The 17,343-nt window shown below is 36.7% G+C and overlaps 1 protein-coding gene across 3 annotated transcripts; it reads right to left on the bottom strand.

Moving 5' to 3' along the window:
- Nucleotides 1-1,317: 1,317 nt before the first annotated feature.
- Nucleotides 1,318-17,283, bottom strand: LOC136840824 (probable glutamate receptor). Of its 3 annotated transcripts, none has more exons than XM_067107749.1 (15): nucleotides 15,040-17,283; nucleotides 13,179-13,341; nucleotides 12,243-12,405; nucleotides 8,890-8,996; nucleotides 8,297-8,472; nucleotides 7,994-8,095; nucleotides 7,371-7,447; nucleotides 6,833-7,075; nucleotides 6,355-6,482; nucleotides 5,719-5,840; nucleotides 5,006-5,237; nucleotides 4,011-4,159; nucleotides 2,775-2,864; nucleotides 2,157-2,323; nucleotides 1,318-1,817 (listed from the first exon to the last, which is right to left on the bottom strand). In XM_067107749.1, exons 2-15 carry the CDS (start codon nucleotides 13,228-13,230, stop codon nucleotides 1,586-1,588), a joined length of 2,040 nt encoding a protein of 679 aa, XP_066963850.1. In that variant the 5' UTR covers nucleotides 13,231-13,341; nucleotides 15,040-17,283; the 3' UTR covers nucleotides 1,318-1,585. The 3 variants fall into 3 exon arrangements, with proteins under 3 accessions (XP_066963850.1, XP_066963848.1, XP_066963851.1); XM_067107747.1 differs by having other exon boundaries at nucleotides 8,890-8,999; nucleotides 15,040-15,188; XM_067107750.1 differs by lacking the exon at nucleotides 1,318-1,817 and having other exon boundaries at nucleotides 2,185-2,323; nucleotides 2,752-2,864; nucleotides 8,890-8,999; nucleotides 15,040-15,188.
- Between the last annotated feature and the right edge of the window lie 60 nt (nucleotides 17,284-17,343).

The raw sequence follows: 17,343 nt of genomic DNA on the forward strand, positions 1-17,343 counted from the left end.
TCAAGATACCTTGTTTAATCAGAGGAAGTGAGGAAACTTGACCAAAATCACGCTGGCTGATCAAGATTAGAGCATCACTATTAAAGGATATTTCTGTACTAGGAAGCCACTATAGGCCTACCCAAAGATTCCAATCTATTGCTTGGTTTCCTGACTGGATCTATCTCTTCATCATTCAAATTCATAAGAAAATCAGATATGCATAAAATCCATGCATACATAAAGTGATTTTTTCATACGTTTTCGAAAGAGGCAAGGTCATTCAGCCGTTATTATCCTGTCATCTTTAAAATCTTGCTCAGAATGGTTTTGCCGAAAGAAAAATATTTGTGGTACTCAATAATAAAAGGTCGTTGATTGATCTTATAACCCTTCTTTTCTACGATACAACACATACACTAAGCTACATTATCGTACCATCGTGATTCGCCGTTTCTGGTTTTTTTTTCGAGATGGCCGCAAGGTTCTCCAGCGCCGCCCTGGTGGAAGAACACCGAACTACGTGGTACTAGTATACAGATATTAACACCTCAAGATATCATTGGCCCACTATGATCAATGCCAACAAAATAATAGACCGGTTATAAGGTTTTCCGGGTTTGTAGTCGGTAATTGCTGGATATGATAAAAGGGCAGAAGAGTATTTAAAAAAAAAAACCTTTAGGAATGAAGTGCTCCTTTTAGCATTACTGGAAAAACTATCATGAGACTGCATTTTGAATGTTTAGCTTCCTTAGGCTCACATAGGACAAGTACATCAATAACACATGATTTTTTTCATTTTAAACATCTTTTTGCAACATTTCATACATCGATATACACATGGTTTCTATAAAATACAGCCCGACTTTGTGTATAACCAGTTCTCTCTTCTTCTCCCGTCGGAATTTTAAAGGGCGACTGTATCATTACCTTTCCCACCCAGTGTGCTCTGTAGGTCTAATCCACTTTGTTCTTATGAAGTGATTTCTACTCGCTTTCATAAAACAAGCATTATATAGAGGGTTATTACTGAGACCAGCATGAAAGAAAGGCAATAACTAGTATGCAACATTCTGACTAGAAAGGAATTTTGTGAGTTCTGACCGGGTCGCAAATTCCTTGAGATGTGTTAGTATTGTACCAACCCCTGTTTTTTTTTTTTTTTTTTTTTTGCCAAGACCCTATAGGTTAGGTTAGGTTAGGTAAGTTTAGTACTTTTGGAGTAATTTGGGTATGGGAAACATAATGAGGTTAATTTCAAGAAAATTCTATTGTTAGTTTTTAAGACATGACGAAACGCATTTTTCAGGGAAAGGTCCCGGTACTCTGTTACATCTTGGGAAAATGCGACCGTGTCACTCGTGTCTTTTTAAAATTCGTTGACGACTTTTATCAATTAAAGAAAAAAATATGAAGAAAAAATCGTAACCGAAACATGTATTTTAGACACCGGTGGTATTAACGGGACGTATACTTGTAAGTATATATCCCGTAGTACTGTTTTCTATTATACAGGTTGTCAATCATAAAATGCTTATAACAATTACTATTGCAAGAAATCTTGTACAGTTGAGTCTTTTGGCATATTTACAATAGGTCATTTTTACTTTCCCAAGTCTGAGCCCGGTGAAGTATGCCTTTTCACTATAGTCTCAGCAATGACGGCGCAGCCTCCCAGGAAGTTGCCGAAGAGCCACAAATAGCAAGCTGCCTGAAGGTGGCGGATGTTGATCGGTTCGGGACCTTGTTCTGAGACACCCTGGATCTTCCTCGCTTTCTCCAGCTCATCCCTCGTGTACTTCTGTACGAGACCGTAGGTCATCTCCCTGACGAGCCTGAGATCATAGAGAAAGTCTTACCAGATAATCGTTATGAAATGTTTACCATGACTTTTTTTTTTTGAATTCCAGTATACTTACTGCTTTTATATCTCCAATTTGTCTTACAATTTTTTTTTCATAAAAACAGTTTATTACTCTTGGAATCTGCCTCCTTGTCTGGAAAGCAACAAATTGCAAGTGATTTAACAGCTTAACGGATGACGTCAGACTTGTTACAAGGCAATCTTGTGGTTTTTACTAGATGCCACCTCCAAGAATTGCATAATAGCAAAGAGTTGCGCTTTACTAGCAGGCAAGACAAAGTATTAGTGAAGAAAAAAAAATGGCACTTACACTTCCTCAAAAGCGGTTTTGTAAGGCGAACCATTCGGACAAGCGATGCTGTAACCGTGAGCGTAAAATTCGTGCGCTGCAAAGTGAAACTTCTCTCGACCTCTAACGTTAGCACGGACTTCGGCTCCTAAACGATTGTTGCTAAAAGCGTATTTACCTTGAAGGACCTATACGGGAAGATAAGCAGATGATACTAATCTTATCTAGGGTGTGCTATATCTGCAGTCATAAAATAAAAAAAAAAGGTACCATGAATATAAAGAATGAAATCATAATGAAAAATAAAAAACATTGCGGCTGGAGGTTTGAGGAAGTGCAGGAAGAATTTAATTGTAACTGATAAATTTTATAGAAGAAGCATCAAAAATACCTTTCTAGCCTGGCTAGATTACGCAAGCTTACAGAAACCAGCCTTTATAGGGAGTTAAGATAAGTTTGTTAATATTACAAACACAAATTCCTCTTTTGTAAGTTGTTTGCAAATCGATCTGCCTTAATTTTTCATCAATTTGTTTTTAGTTCCCATAACTGCCCACTCTTCAAGGGAGGAAGTGACCCAACTATTTCCAAACCATAGGCTGGAGAGAGCATTAACTTTTATCAGACACCATCACAGACCCTGTCCATCCCGTCGTCCCAGTTCTTGATGCACCCTTTGCTGTGGTCGAACCTCGCGTAGATCTGCTTGTAGATTTCCATAGTCGTATTCTGGAAAAGAAACTGACTCTGTAAAAAGCGAAACGACAAATCTTTCGTTAGAGACTGTTTTAGACAGGATTAATAGAGTACAGATTAATCCTGGTTTTAGACAGGCTTCGAAGACACTTGGTACGCACTTTTATAGGCCTTTTATGGTTATGTTAAGTAGAGTTTTGGAGAGAGGGAGAGAGAGGATTTGAAGATCTTCTTGTAGATTTCCACAGTCGTGTTCTGCAAGTGAAAATGATTGTATAAATCTTTCGTTAGTGACTGTTTGAGACAGACTTGGGAGACACTTGGTACACACTATTATAGGCCTATAACGGTCATGTTAAGTAGAGTTTTGGAGAAAGAGGATTTGAAGATCTCCTTGTAGATTTCCATAGTCGTGTTCTGCAAGTGAAAATGACTGTAAAAATCTTTCGTTAGTGACTGTGTTTGAGATAGACTTGGGAGACACTTGGTACGCGCTATTATAGGCCTATAATGGGTTATGTTAAGTAGAGTTTTGGACAGGGAGAGCGAATGAGAAAGGATTTAAAGATCACTTTGTAGAACTCCGTAGTCGTATTCTGAAAAAGAAATTGATTTTGTATAACAGCAAAACGACAGATCTTTCGTTAGTGACTACAGTATGTTTGTGACGGACTTGAAAGACGCTTAATACTCTGAATATGCTCATTTCTTCCGCGTTGATATATGACCTGCTTGGCCTTCTTCTTATCTTCAGGTTTATTTTATCTTCTTCTTCTCAGCTTAATACCTAGTCGGGGTTGCTGTTTTCACCGAGACTTTTCCAGGTGCTTCTATCTTGTGTCCTCCCTTCGCCTGTTCCTCGTGCCTGTCATGTTATCGGAGTGCTGACTTCCGTTTTTTTTTATTTTTAGATTACTACGGCTGTTCTACGCGATGAGAATATGTTACTTGTCTTAGATTGCTCTCTCTCTCTCTCTCTCTCTCTCTCTCTCTCTCTCTCTCTCTCTCTCTCTACGTGTATATATATATATATATATATATATATATATATATATATATATATATACTGTATATATATGCATGCATATGTGTGTGTATACCCACGCCCACATGTCATTAATAAAATAATAATAATAATAATAACAGTAAAGACTGATGGCTTACGCGTGCGAAACTCACACTGTAAATAAACTCGTTATTGGAACCGCAGCCAAGAACCGTCACGTAGTGGTCTTTCTCAATGGCCTCCAGAAGGTCGTACAAGGAGTCGATGGGTTTTTCGTACGAAGGCACAGCAAGCACTGATATCATGACGTCGGCGTAGAGAGCTGGAAATGGATGAGATGACGTTTTTCTTTATAACTGGAAAGTTATCGAGCGGTCGCCAGCGTACTGTACTGTATCATGAAATATTTTAACTAAATAAAATTAGCGGTTTCAGCGCACTGTAAGGGATCATGAAATATTAACTATTAAAATCATCGTTTTCAGCGTACTGTAAGGGATCATAAAATATTAACTAAATAAAATTACCGGTTTCAGCATGCTGTAAAGGGTCATAAAATATTAACTAAATAAAATCACCGGTTTCAGCGTACTGTAAGGGATCATGAAATATTTTAACTAAATAAAATCACCTGTTTCAGCGTACTGTACGGGGTCATGAAACATTAACTAATAAAACCATCGTACTGTCAGGGATCTTGACATTTCGACTTCTGAAGTATTTTTATTTGAAATTCCGTTTACAACTTTCCGTCAAATTCTTCCTACGAGATTGTTGAAACTTCTTTGAGTTAAGATTTATAATCAACGTCAGCTTAGAATGTAAATTCTGCCCCAACTTCTCTCGAGAGAACAAATCTTGAGATGAAGAGCCAAATTAATGATTACAATCTTTCCTAGATAGTGACCCCCAAGGGTTTTCGGGGGTCGTTATCTAGGACTAACATTTCTTGCGGTCATTATCTTTTGCTTATGTTTCAACGGTAATCCCCAACGGGCTTGTACTAAACACGCCGCAAAGGTGGTTACATACCGGGTTAAAAACCCTTGGGGGTCACTATCTAAGAAAGATCCAATCATTAAAATAAACATCACGGATTCCCACAAGTGTTAACAGAAAACCCAGCACTAAAAAAAAAAAAAAAAAAACTATCTCGAGCTCTACTGACATATCATGAGGAAGGAGAAGAAGAAGTAGCCGATGAAGACGAGCCTGTAGAACCATTTTGGGGAGGGAACCCTCCCCCCCTGGTTCACCAGGGGCCGGAACATGAACAGGCTCACGTCGGGGAGGTATTCCCACTTCTTGTGTACTTCTCCAAAGAGCTTCTTCCTCGTCCACACCAGAAGTCTTATCAGAGGGCCGATCAGCAACTCCACCACTATGAGGGCTATCCACACCTGATGGAGATTGGGCTTTTAGTGGGTAAAACAGGGGATCAGCTCCTGCCCTATGAGCCTACAGAGACCCAGGAGGACTTTAACTTTAATATTTTACCTTATACTGTATTTATATGTATAATATATATATATATATATATATATATATATATATATATATATATATATATATATATATGTGTGTGTGTGTGTGTGTGTGTGTATGTATATGTATATGTACATGTATATAAATATATATACTATATATATATATGTGGATATATATGCATATATATTTATGTTATGTATATATATATATATATATATATATATATATATATATATATATATATATATATATATATATATATATCTAACATGAAAACAAATTAAGTCACGTATAACAATCCATCTTACAAAAACACCAGGACAGAAAAGTGCCCGAAATAAAACAACAACAAAGGAAGCCCCCACCCCCACAGGACGCACTCCAACCACTAACCTCGTAAGTGAAGGAAGTGAACACCGCGTAGGACCTCAGCGTCTTGGAAGGAGCGGGAGAGATGAGCGTCGTGGATTCGTAGTAGTAGGGTTTGGTGAAGTCTACGGCCTTTTCTCTCTGTTCTGAAGTTCGGGTGCGTTTGGGGTCGTTCATGAGACGAGGTGAGGGAGGATGATATTGTTTGATTATCTGCGTTTGCCTTCTGTTCGTGTGGGGGATTTTTTTTATAAGCTAGCAGTGGCTTTGGTGTCATCGGCTTATAGGCTAAAGGATCATTTCTGTATTACGCAGTTATTTTAAGGATATTATTTTGCGTACACAAACACATACTGTATATATATTGGTATATATATGCCTATTTATGTATATATACATATATACAGTACATGTGTGTATATATATGTATATACATACACACACACACACACACACACACACACATATATATATATATATATATATATATATATATATATATATATATATATATATATATATATTATGTTTGTTTTGTGTGCTATACATGCATTCATTCATCCATACACATACTGTACACTTCCATGAGGCGTGCGTACTGCTTTACCAACTGGTACTGAAACAACACTTTTTATCTACTCTGACATATAATTCATTTACCTGTGATAGTAAATTCATTAATGGCTGCATGGGCTTCATGGCGATGCACCACCCCCACCATCCCGGTGACAGTCCCGTCAGCCATGACGCCTCCCCATTTACCATCAGGCGTTATTTCCATTCGGAATCTAAATATAAAGAGAGACTCGTATCTCAGAAAACTGCACTGATTACTGAAGGGTACGGTAGGAAGAAGGACCACCTCCTAGGCAGTTTACTTGTATTGAAAACTGGTGATCCCTGTGACTTCATTAAGATGGAGCGGAATTATAGGCCTACTTACAAAGAGGGGTTCGGTGCGGGGGTTGATGAGAAGCAATGAGGCTAGAGACCCAGCGGAATGATTTAGTAAACTGATTGTTCTCAAGCATTAAAAATCGTGGGAATAAGAGAGTTTTCTTAGTGAGAAATTCATAATTCATTACATGGTTGTTAACATGGTTCAATTCACTGATCAGAACAACATTCTTCAACTTACGTAAAGTTCAGATGATCTCCGACGGTCTTCAGAACATTGTAGTCGAGTCCTGACGTGGGAATGACGCGTCCGTCCCCAGGGTAAGTGAGATGCCAAAAGGGCCAGTTGTCGATGACTGTCACGATCAGTTCTCGTCCTCCAAAGTCTCTGTAGACTTCCAGGACGGGCCGATACAAAGGTCTCTTCAGCAGGTGCTTAGCGCCCGAAGTTGGGTTCCAAGACCACCAGCCGAGGTCGTGCAGTCTTTGAGATATATAGAAATACGAGAGTTTAAATGATTCTTATATTATTTTTTTATGTAAACGGCGATTAGCTATTACTGTTGACTTTGGAAATGGGACTGTACACTAAATGAGGTCCCATTTACTAAATGAGGTCTTATACACTAAATGAGGTCTCACTACGAGTCAGGATATGAGGATTACCGGAAGAAATTCGTATGCACTGCAGAGACCACTTAATTCCAGCAATTTTCAAGGACAAAAACCTGATGAAGAAAGATTTATTTCACCAACTTTTACCAGAATGTTTTACTCACGCTGCTTTGTTCTTGATGTTTATGTAGGAGCCCCAGAGGTGGTACAAGCCAGATTCAATTCTCAGGGCGAATGTCACCTGTATAACGAAAAGTACTATTATTATTATTATTATTATTATTATTATTATTATTATTATTATTATTATTATTATTATTATTATTATTATTATTCAGAAGATGAACCCTATACATATGGAACAAGCCCACAGAGGCCACTGACTTGAAATTCAAGCTTCCAAAGAATACGATGTTCATTGGAAAGAAGTAACAGAAGGTGATAGGAAACACAGAAAGAGGAGATCAGTTATTAGAAAAGAAAAAATAATTTATCAAGTTAGTAAATAAAAACTCGTAGATAAAAATGTAAGTAAAATATAAGAAATGACATTCCAGCCACGACTGTCGGTGGCCATATTGAAAAATATGTATAACCTAAAAACAACTCCAGTATGCCTCAAGAAAATTAATACATATTTTGCATGCGGTAAAAGCATACATCGACCCAACATAGAAGTGTGAAAAGATACAGAGAAAGAAGAAGAAAGGCGTAGAAGGATTGATAACCGCTGTAAATTTCATACCAGTCCGCGTGCGCATTAAGAGTCTACCTTGAGTTCTCTTACCTGCGTTCCCTCTCTCATGTACGCGGTGACGGGTTTCAAGATGTCTTCTTCAAGAATCACAAACCAGTGAGTCAGGGCGGACTCTAAGTATTTGAAATAAATCTGTTGAGAGAGAAAATCAAAAGGCAACTTTTACAGGCCTAAAGTAAACATATAAAATCCTATTTATTTTCGAATTTGAAAATTGACTGGAAATTCTTTTAGGCCTAAAGTAAACGTATATAATATCTTATTTATTTTCGAAGTAGTCAGATTATCATATGAGTCTACCTTCAATTTATATGGCGGGTTCGCGTCACTTACCTCTCTGAACAATTGTTGCGTCACTTCTGACGAGCAAAGGACAAAAATGTTGCGTATGCTTTCCAGCTCGTTGAAAGACATGATTATGCTTTCGATGGCCTTCACTGCGTCTTTACAATTGAAGACGGTCACTTCGGCGCCCCTGGCGTAACACATAGACGCAGAAGCTGTAACGGCTGAAAGCAAGCGAAAAACACTGCCCTTAAAACCTTCACAAATTCGCATTTCTAGATTCAATCCCTGAAATCGTTGTATTTTTCTCCCTCTTCTTCAAAATAGCCGATGGGTTTTGAAAGGAAACTCTTGTTAATTTTTGTGTCAACTTATTTCGTGTAGAGAATGTAAAGTGTTCGATGTGTTGCTGATTAACCCTCCTCTTATGAAACAACTAATGTGGACGTTTTCTGCACATTGGTCTCAGTCTTGATCAACAGTTAAAGGATGAGTTGTTAGTAACCTTTTTCTCGAGTCACTCTTGTTAGGCGGAACATACCAGAAATAAATTTAGGCCTAATACATATTAGAATGTTGTATTGTTAAAGAAATGTTAATATATAATGTTAAAAGGTAGTTAGAACACCCATTAAACCCACCTGCATCTGCGTGGTCATAGAAGAAGTAGACATTACGCCCAGTCGATCCGTTGAATAAAAACTCGATCAGATTCTGCAGTTCGATTTCATCCGCGCCACCATCTACTCTACTGGAAACGACCAAGAAATTCAATGAGATTAGTAGAATTTTTTATTTTTATTTTGGAATTTTATTCTCTTTTTATTTTCTAACCAAAATCTATTAACTTTTCTCATCACAGACAACATTATAGAGCCATACCATAAATAGGCCTAGAGAGGTGGAGGAAAAAATGTCCATAAACTAATATTTGACATGAAATTCGTGTCTAAGAATGAATTTGTTTTTATAATAGGATTATACAAACTTTCTGTAAATTATCAATTCAAATATCAAACGAACCAGTATAACACAATGTGAACCAATGATTAAAAGTTTACTTTAGATTTAGACCAAATTCTATTATATCTGCAAGGCATTTGCTCAATACCGTTCGTCTTCTTAATGTTGTTAATGTACTACGTAAACATGGCAATTTCTCATAAGGAGGCTTGAGCGAAGAAAGCCACTGTTTGTCAGTTAAATCGCCGGACTGTCATGAGTCAGTGTTGACTTTGCTAACAAAATAATGACGTTTAAGTCAACAAAAGAATCCGTAAAATGGTAACAATAACCGCTTGACACGTAACTCTAACATCCTGTTAGTAGGCTACACAGTTCCTTAAAGTATGAGTCTATTCAAAAATAACGCCCAGAAATAAACATTTCGCAGAAATCGAAAACATGATGCTGACTCAGCAACGCTCGAGTGTCTTAGTGGAATAACTTTGAACAGCGACAGGTGCCAAAAAAGTATTAACCTTTTATTGTCGATCTTAACTTTTTCTTTCTTGCTGGCAATTGTTTACTGCCTTCCACGTAACACTGTTGCCAGTAACTTTTTCTTTCTTGCTATCAATTGTTTACTGCCTTCCACGTAAAACTGTTGCCTGGCAACAGTGTTACGTGGATGGCAGTAAACAATCTGCTTTAAACGAAAAGTTAGATCGATAATAGAAGGTTAATACTTTTTTGGCACCTGTCGCTGTTCAAAGTTATTCCACCAAGACACTCGAGTGTTGGCTATACGACCACCAGATAGATTCAGCTCAAGGATAACGGATTTAGAGAATGTCTTAAGCAAATTTTTGTTTATTTATTTATTTATTTTTTCTGTTTATTTTTGCGTACTTTTTCTGCATTCCATATAGATGTTTTCAGATTCCTACTATTTGTCACCGTCCTAAGAAAGCTCATAGGAAATGTATATTTGTCTTAAGACGCCATTAGATTCCACAGACTGCGTTGTGTGGTAAAATTTATTTGCATATACAAGTAAGTGTATAACTTGGCACTTAACATCATAAGTCAACAAAGGAATCAATCAGAGAAGCAAAAAGAGAGAGACATCTACAATGAACAGAAAAGAATTAGGCTATTATCGAATGGCGTCTCTGCACACGCAGTGTTTACACAACTGAGTAAAGGTCATTCGGAATTTCTCCTCCGCGGTATTTTGCTAGAAAGACACACACGCACAACAAAGGAAGATGAAACCGTATCTTAAAGCTTTTCAAGGACGGTGCAGATTGGGGATTATATATCCTGCACGAGTACACAAAAGTGAATCGATCGAGAAAAAGAACGAGGTTGTGAGTCTATTGTTAAAATGGATTTTCTGCCCGACTGCTTTGCTGGCTTTCTTGAAACGACATCCATTGTAAAAATAGTAGATAAATGTTGTCACTGTTTGGTTTGAAAAAAATAGAAAGGTTTCAATTAATTTACAGAACGTTCCTATGGAAAGGTGAGTAAATAATTTAATATATATGTTCAGTCTATACATGTTGCTTTAGACCAATAGACGGGGTGAAATCTGGGAAAGGTGACACAATGATTTACATATGATCAGTATCTACGGACGCAGCTATAGATCAGTAGTAAGGGCAATATCTTTAACAATATCCTCTATGGGGCTGAGGTAGAATCAGCTATTCCAAGAAAGAAATATTTCAAGTTATTGATATCAAAGGACGACGGAACGTACGCGTTCTTTAAGGAGTGCTGCATTCAATCACGACAAAAGAGTTCTGACAGACCCCATTCCACGACAAAGAATTCGTGTGGAAGGTTTCTCGGTTTTCTTTCGCCTTTGCAAAGCGATGACGAATATTATTCTTGTGGAGGTGCCATAACGAAAATTTTAGTAGATTCCACTTTTTCTAGTTTCTGCTGAGGTTTTAATAGGCAGATCTGGGTTAGTTACTTGCAGTGATCGTGAACGCCACCGCCTGCCCTCTTTTCAGTCTAGTTCTTAGACATGAGACAAATACAAGTAATAATATAAAAACTAACAACCTGACGAGCAACGGGTGAAAGAATAATGGAACTGCTGTGTTTCTAATAATTTTCCTTACGAATAAGTCTTCAGCAGCATGACAGAACTGCTCACTGTATTATTATTATTTTTTTTTCAGAAGATGAACCTTATTCATATGGAACAAGCCTGCAGGGGCCATTGACTTGAAATTCAAGCTTCCAAAGAGCATGGTGTTCATTCGAAATAAGTAACAGAAAGTAATGGGAATTTGGGAAATACAGAAAGAGGAGATCAGTTATTAAAGAACAGATAAATTAACAAATGAATAAATTAAAATACAAGTTGAATTGTGTTAGGGTAGTAATGCATTGCATCTTCGCTTGAACTTATGAAGTTCCAACTTCACGACATCCTCTGGGAGGCTGTTCTACAGTCCAACTGTGTGACTGGTGACCAGTCACACCATAGAGTACTGGAGGATTCGTTATAGAATGAAATACTTAGAACAAAATTCGTCCATTTTCAGTCATTTTCCGCGATATGGCAGCATAGTCTAACTACAAAATTTACTTCCTAGAGCTAGTTTCGTATGCTGTGTAGAGGAAACCTCCTTAGACTAATATGTACCTTGTTCCTAAGGGCATCTTCATATAGAACTCCTTATGTAAATTTTCAAGAACTATTATCCAATGATCTCTTTAATGAAAAGATTGTTGACAGAGTTTAAGAAATCCTTTGTTTTCCAACGAAAATTGTGAAAAATTATTTTGACTGAAAAAAAAAAAAAAAACACTAGACCGAATATTCAGAACGAGGACGCTTAGTTGGCTAATATGAAACTGCGTTCCTGCACGGCACCAGAATATAATCCAATTCAAATAAACAACAGTGTATTTTGCGTATTTTGAAGTGTTCTTAAAACTAAAATGTCTGTCAAATTCCTAAAAGAAGAAGAGGAAGAGGAAGAAGAAGAAAGAGCACCAAGACATCGAGAGTTGAAAAATCTCTTTGTACCTTCGCTTCATCGCAGGAGTTTGAGAAAACTTCGTCTCCAGTGATGCGTGATCAAAATGATGAAGGTGATTAAGTGAAGTCTCCGTAAATGAATCTTGTAGGGTGATCTCCTTCGAAACATTACCAATATTTGTTTGATCTGCGTTTGAAGTGGCTAAGAAACCTGTGAGCGAACGAGAGGATGAGTTTGCAATTCTTTATAGGCTTGAGTGCAGGAATGCACATTATTTACAACAAATTGAGAAGAAAATTTAAAATTGCCATTATCATTGACCGCTCTGAGTACAATGCGCAGGAATATAATTTATATAGAATAAAACTTGTAATTAATATTATTTTTTGTGGTGCTGAAGTTAAATGAAGGAAGAATGACCTTATGATTACTAAAAAATAAAGTAAAAAATATTCTTCATTTTAATTCAACAATATCATGATAACTTGGTATTAGAAGACTACGGAAGAATTCAAGGAGAAATTATAATATTTTCTTAAAACAGTGTCATTACGAAGTGAAAACTACAACGTATATAGGTAGTCTCACTCGCAGTCACTAAGCATTTCGACAGATCCCTCTAAGCCTTAGACCTTTCCTTTCTTACTTCAGATGATAATTCAACTTCCTGCAACTGATTAAACCATAAAATCCCGATATTCTAGCCATGATTGAAATCAAATAGAGATCATATCCTTTTTGAAAGTTCGTCGGGTTAAATTATATTCCATAATTGTAAAAGAAAGTGAACAGAATGAAGTATAATTACGATGACTCTCTCCTCAGTCATTTGCGTTTTGTTTCTTTGATCTGCCTGTTTATCGATCTATCTGTCTTTTTCAGTGCATTGGCTTCATAAGTAGGTAGCATGAACATCTAATACGAGATTCATTGGTCCATGTGAAAATGAGATCACATGAAAATGAGCTTAGCGAACTACTTACCTAATGCCACCGTGATCAGGGAGGTGGCAGCTGCAAGATAACTTCCTGACATAACTGCCCAGTAGTTGGATGACGAGATTTTATCTTGACTAGACAACTATAATGCCTTCATGTGATCAAAAGCCATAAAAGCATGGGCAAGATGTTACATCCTCCAATTCACCTGCAGTAAAGACGCAAAAGTTTTCACATATCTATTAAAACAGTATATATATATATATATATATATATATATATATATATATATATATATATATATATATATATATATATATATATATATAATAATACCAGGAATAGGTTACGTTACATATTAAGATAACACACAGATTCATTCATTTTTGTTGGTACTGAATACTAACTAGAAAAACTAATCGCTATGTGGAAAATTTCCAGATAAATGTCAAAAGTTTGCAAGAGACTTGTTACACCCAGCTTACACATCTTACTCGGCTGTAATCTTTAAAAAAAAATTCAAGATAATGATTGGCATGAGTGTCTGATTATGCAGTTTATAATCAGCAGTTCACCTCGATAACTGATGAGGAGTCTTACATCTCGAGCATCACCCCTCGTCAGACTTAGGCCTACAAATGGCTCGATTTTAACCTCAGTCAAAGAGCACTGCTAGACCGGGTTAAGAATCACTGCAGTCTAGACCGACAAGTCTAGACCTATAAAATTAGTCGCTGGCTTTGATGAGCAAGAAAGCGATGGAAAATTTATTATCCTAATTAACCCATAAAGTCATGCAATCAAACGTCGGGTTAAATTGTTTTCCAGAATTGTAAAATAAAGCGAACAGAATGATGTATAAATACGATGACAGATAAGTGGCTACACTCTTCTTAGTTATTTGCGTTTTCAAGGCCACCGAAAATAGATTTATCTTTTGGTGATCTCGGTATAATGCTGTATGAGCCGCGACCCATAGGCAACCACGGCCCGATGGTGGCCCCTATCTTATATCGCTGCCAGAAGCACGTTTGTAGTAACTGATTAAATAGAGTAAAAACTACTGAACCTAGAGGGCTGCAGTTTGGTATGTTTGATGATTGGAGGGTGGCTGATCATTCCAATTTGCAGCCATCTAGTCTCAGTAATTTTTAAGATATGAGGGCGGACAGAAAAAGTGCGGACAGAATAAAGCGCGGACGGACAGACAAAGCCGGCACAATTGTTTTCTTTTACAGAAAACTAAAAAGTGACGAGTTTACTGGAAAAAGTAATGACACGCTGCACGATTGGTGGAACCACAGGTTATATTGTACCATGAATAAGCAATGCAGTGAAGTAAAACAAAATTGTTGTTTTCGTCACCAGTCTCTACTGTTGGGTAATTCCTCTTATGACCTTAGAATGAAATGTTAGGAAAGACTGCCACCTATATTTTGCCCTTTGTTGAAAGTTATCACCTTCCATTTTAAAATATTCAGAAAATTTTGCACGTGTATCAATGAAGAAAAATTAAATGGGAAACCAACCTCTAAAATTTTTGTTAAAAAATAAACTTCACCGCAACAATGACTTCAGTGTGTTGCATAAATCTGCAGCAGAACAAGTAAATAAAAAATAAAATCCTTATTTTGCGAAAAGTTAAAGTATTTTGCTGACTACTAAACTATTCTTACTATAGTACATAAAGTATACACAGACACATATTCAACTGTATTCGTAGCATACATGTATATACATACATACACGTATACATGTACACACATCTATATATATATATATATATATATATATATATATATATATATATATATATATATATATATATATATATATATATATATATAATCAGACTTATTATGGAAAAAGAGAAGTGATTGTCCGTGAACAAACCTAGAGAGCTTACCCAGCAGAGTCAAATCCAAAGGGAAACTGCGCTTCGGCCGAGCGAACTCTGCGCCTAGACCTATATGTCGAGTTTTAAATAGCAACTGAAAGATGGATTGCCCTCGAGTTGCTGATTGATTGCTAGACGATCCTTCTCGCGTCCTGTATGGTCCGTCGAGAGCCAATCAGGAATCAGGTTTGACATGAGATGCCAAAACTTTTTTTTTATGGAATAAAAGAGTATGAGGTGGTCTTCTCCAAGATAGGTTAAATTTCAAGAATATTCAGGATGCGAATAATCTTTTATCATCCCCGGCAAAAGTTTTGTATCACTAACTCCATATTTAATGTCTCTGAGAGTTGGAAGAGTCAAACTTTTCGTCGAGCCTGTATTGTTTAAGGAAATACGGTTACGAGGGCAAGGACCACTTGATATTAGTAAATATTATGTACGTTCAAAAATTTGTAGATCAAAGAGTTTATATTCTACAATTTTCGTTACTGCTGCCACTTTGACTCACCAGGACCTACTTACTGTGATTTCTGGGCGGTTGGCTTGAAGAATTGATTTCTTGTAGGTTTGGATATAGGCCTAGGAAACTTATCATATTATTGTTAAACCATCAAAAACACCATTTTTAAATCGATCATCTCTGCACTCGTGCTGAAGTTCTGGCAGTTGGGAATATCTAAAACAAATTAATATTCCTTCTTTTCAGTTGTGTTTTACTGATTACATTTCTGTAAATTAAGAATTCATTTTTCTTTACATTCACGGAGTATAAGTGCACAAAATTTTCTCTTATGTTATCCTCGTACTATTAAGCAGATAAACAGACAGACCAGAAAATTTCGTAAAAACGGGGAAAGAATCATTCAGTGGATTAATACATTGAACACATACATACATATAAATGATGGGTCTATTTATTTTATGTCTTTGGTCTTCAAGTCGTAGATACCTGCTATTTGAAAAAGGCATTTTTTTATACTTTATGTATATGACTGTAAATTGAATATGTATTCCAGCTTATATTTTATGGCTGGTTCTGACCTATTAGGGATTTATACAGACTAAGTAAAAATAAGATAAGATTTTTATTTAATTCCTTTAGCAACCGAGATTACAACAGATCCCCTAAAAGAAGGCAACGATAAGGCTTCAGTCTTTTGTTTACATTACTATCTCTGGCGCCAAATTGATCGATCTGCTTAATCTAGAATTGTCTGTTTAACTGTCATTTAATCGTTGTTGTCCTTCCACCACTGATGACAATAAATTATTGATAGATCCATACGCCTTTTTTGCCCGTTCCATTCAAATTCCCTTCTTCAAAAATGTAGCGCAATCAGATCATTATACTCATCCACTACCTCATTAAATTTTGCACCAGGCAATTTCATTTCACATTTCTCATGGCAAAGTAGCTTGAAAAATTCAGGCTTTGGAAATTGAGATTATATGCACTGAATCTTTATGCACAAACTGTCCAAGGAAAGGGTTGCATCACTTGCCGTTAATCTAAGCCTTAAACAGCTTTAGCACTCATTATCTGTTTATCTGAACACGGCAGAATTACGCAAGTCTCTAAGTCCGCGCTCTCTTTCATGCATAAGTTGGGGTAACATTTCCTTTTCTCCCCCTGCAACAGTACAGACCATCCCACTTTGCTGTGGAGCTCATTGTACAAAAATTACAGCAGAAAATTAGTCTTACAATGTTGCAGAAAGTTCAGAAAGCCTTGTGTCCTTGCCTGTTTTTCCTGAGTCACTCCTTGTCTATACGATGCAATTCAATTTAGGATAGACTTGGAAGGTTGGGGAGAAGTTTCATGTGGGTTGCCTTATTATCTAAAAGCAGGGTACCTTTTGCAAAATGAACACATCAAATAGTTTTTTCAACAGTACATTTTTTTCATTAAGTGTTTCCAAAGAACTGTATAGTACAATTGCTGACTGCGTTAACAAAAGAACACTTCGTCCTTCAGTGAAACAACTGAAGTATGAGTTTTTACATGAGTACAATACATGTAGATGTTGGTTTTGTAATAAACCTTTCAGGGCCTGTCATCCAAGATAAGCTTAGTGGGTGAGATCAGACGAGTTCGAATTGAACTTGGCGTATCCTTTGACGTGGTTAACCGTGAAGTTCCTGTATTATATGTTGAACTAGGGACATGAATCACATGACTGATGGACTAGAAAATAAAAAAAAAACGGCAAGCTACGCTTGTTATGGTACTACACTCGTTATGGTTAAACTTTTCGTGTTATTTCTCAGTCCTTCTAATATACAATTCTAACAATGAAATTGAATTGTTTC

The sequence above is a fragment of the Macrobrachium rosenbergii genome, chromosome 8 (genome assembly GCF_040412425.1).
Source record: "Macrobrachium rosenbergii isolate ZJJX-2024 chromosome 8, ASM4041242v1, whole genome shotgun sequence".
NCBI lineage: Eukaryota > Metazoa > Arthropoda > Malacostraca > Decapoda > Palaemonidae > Macrobrachium > Macrobrachium rosenbergii.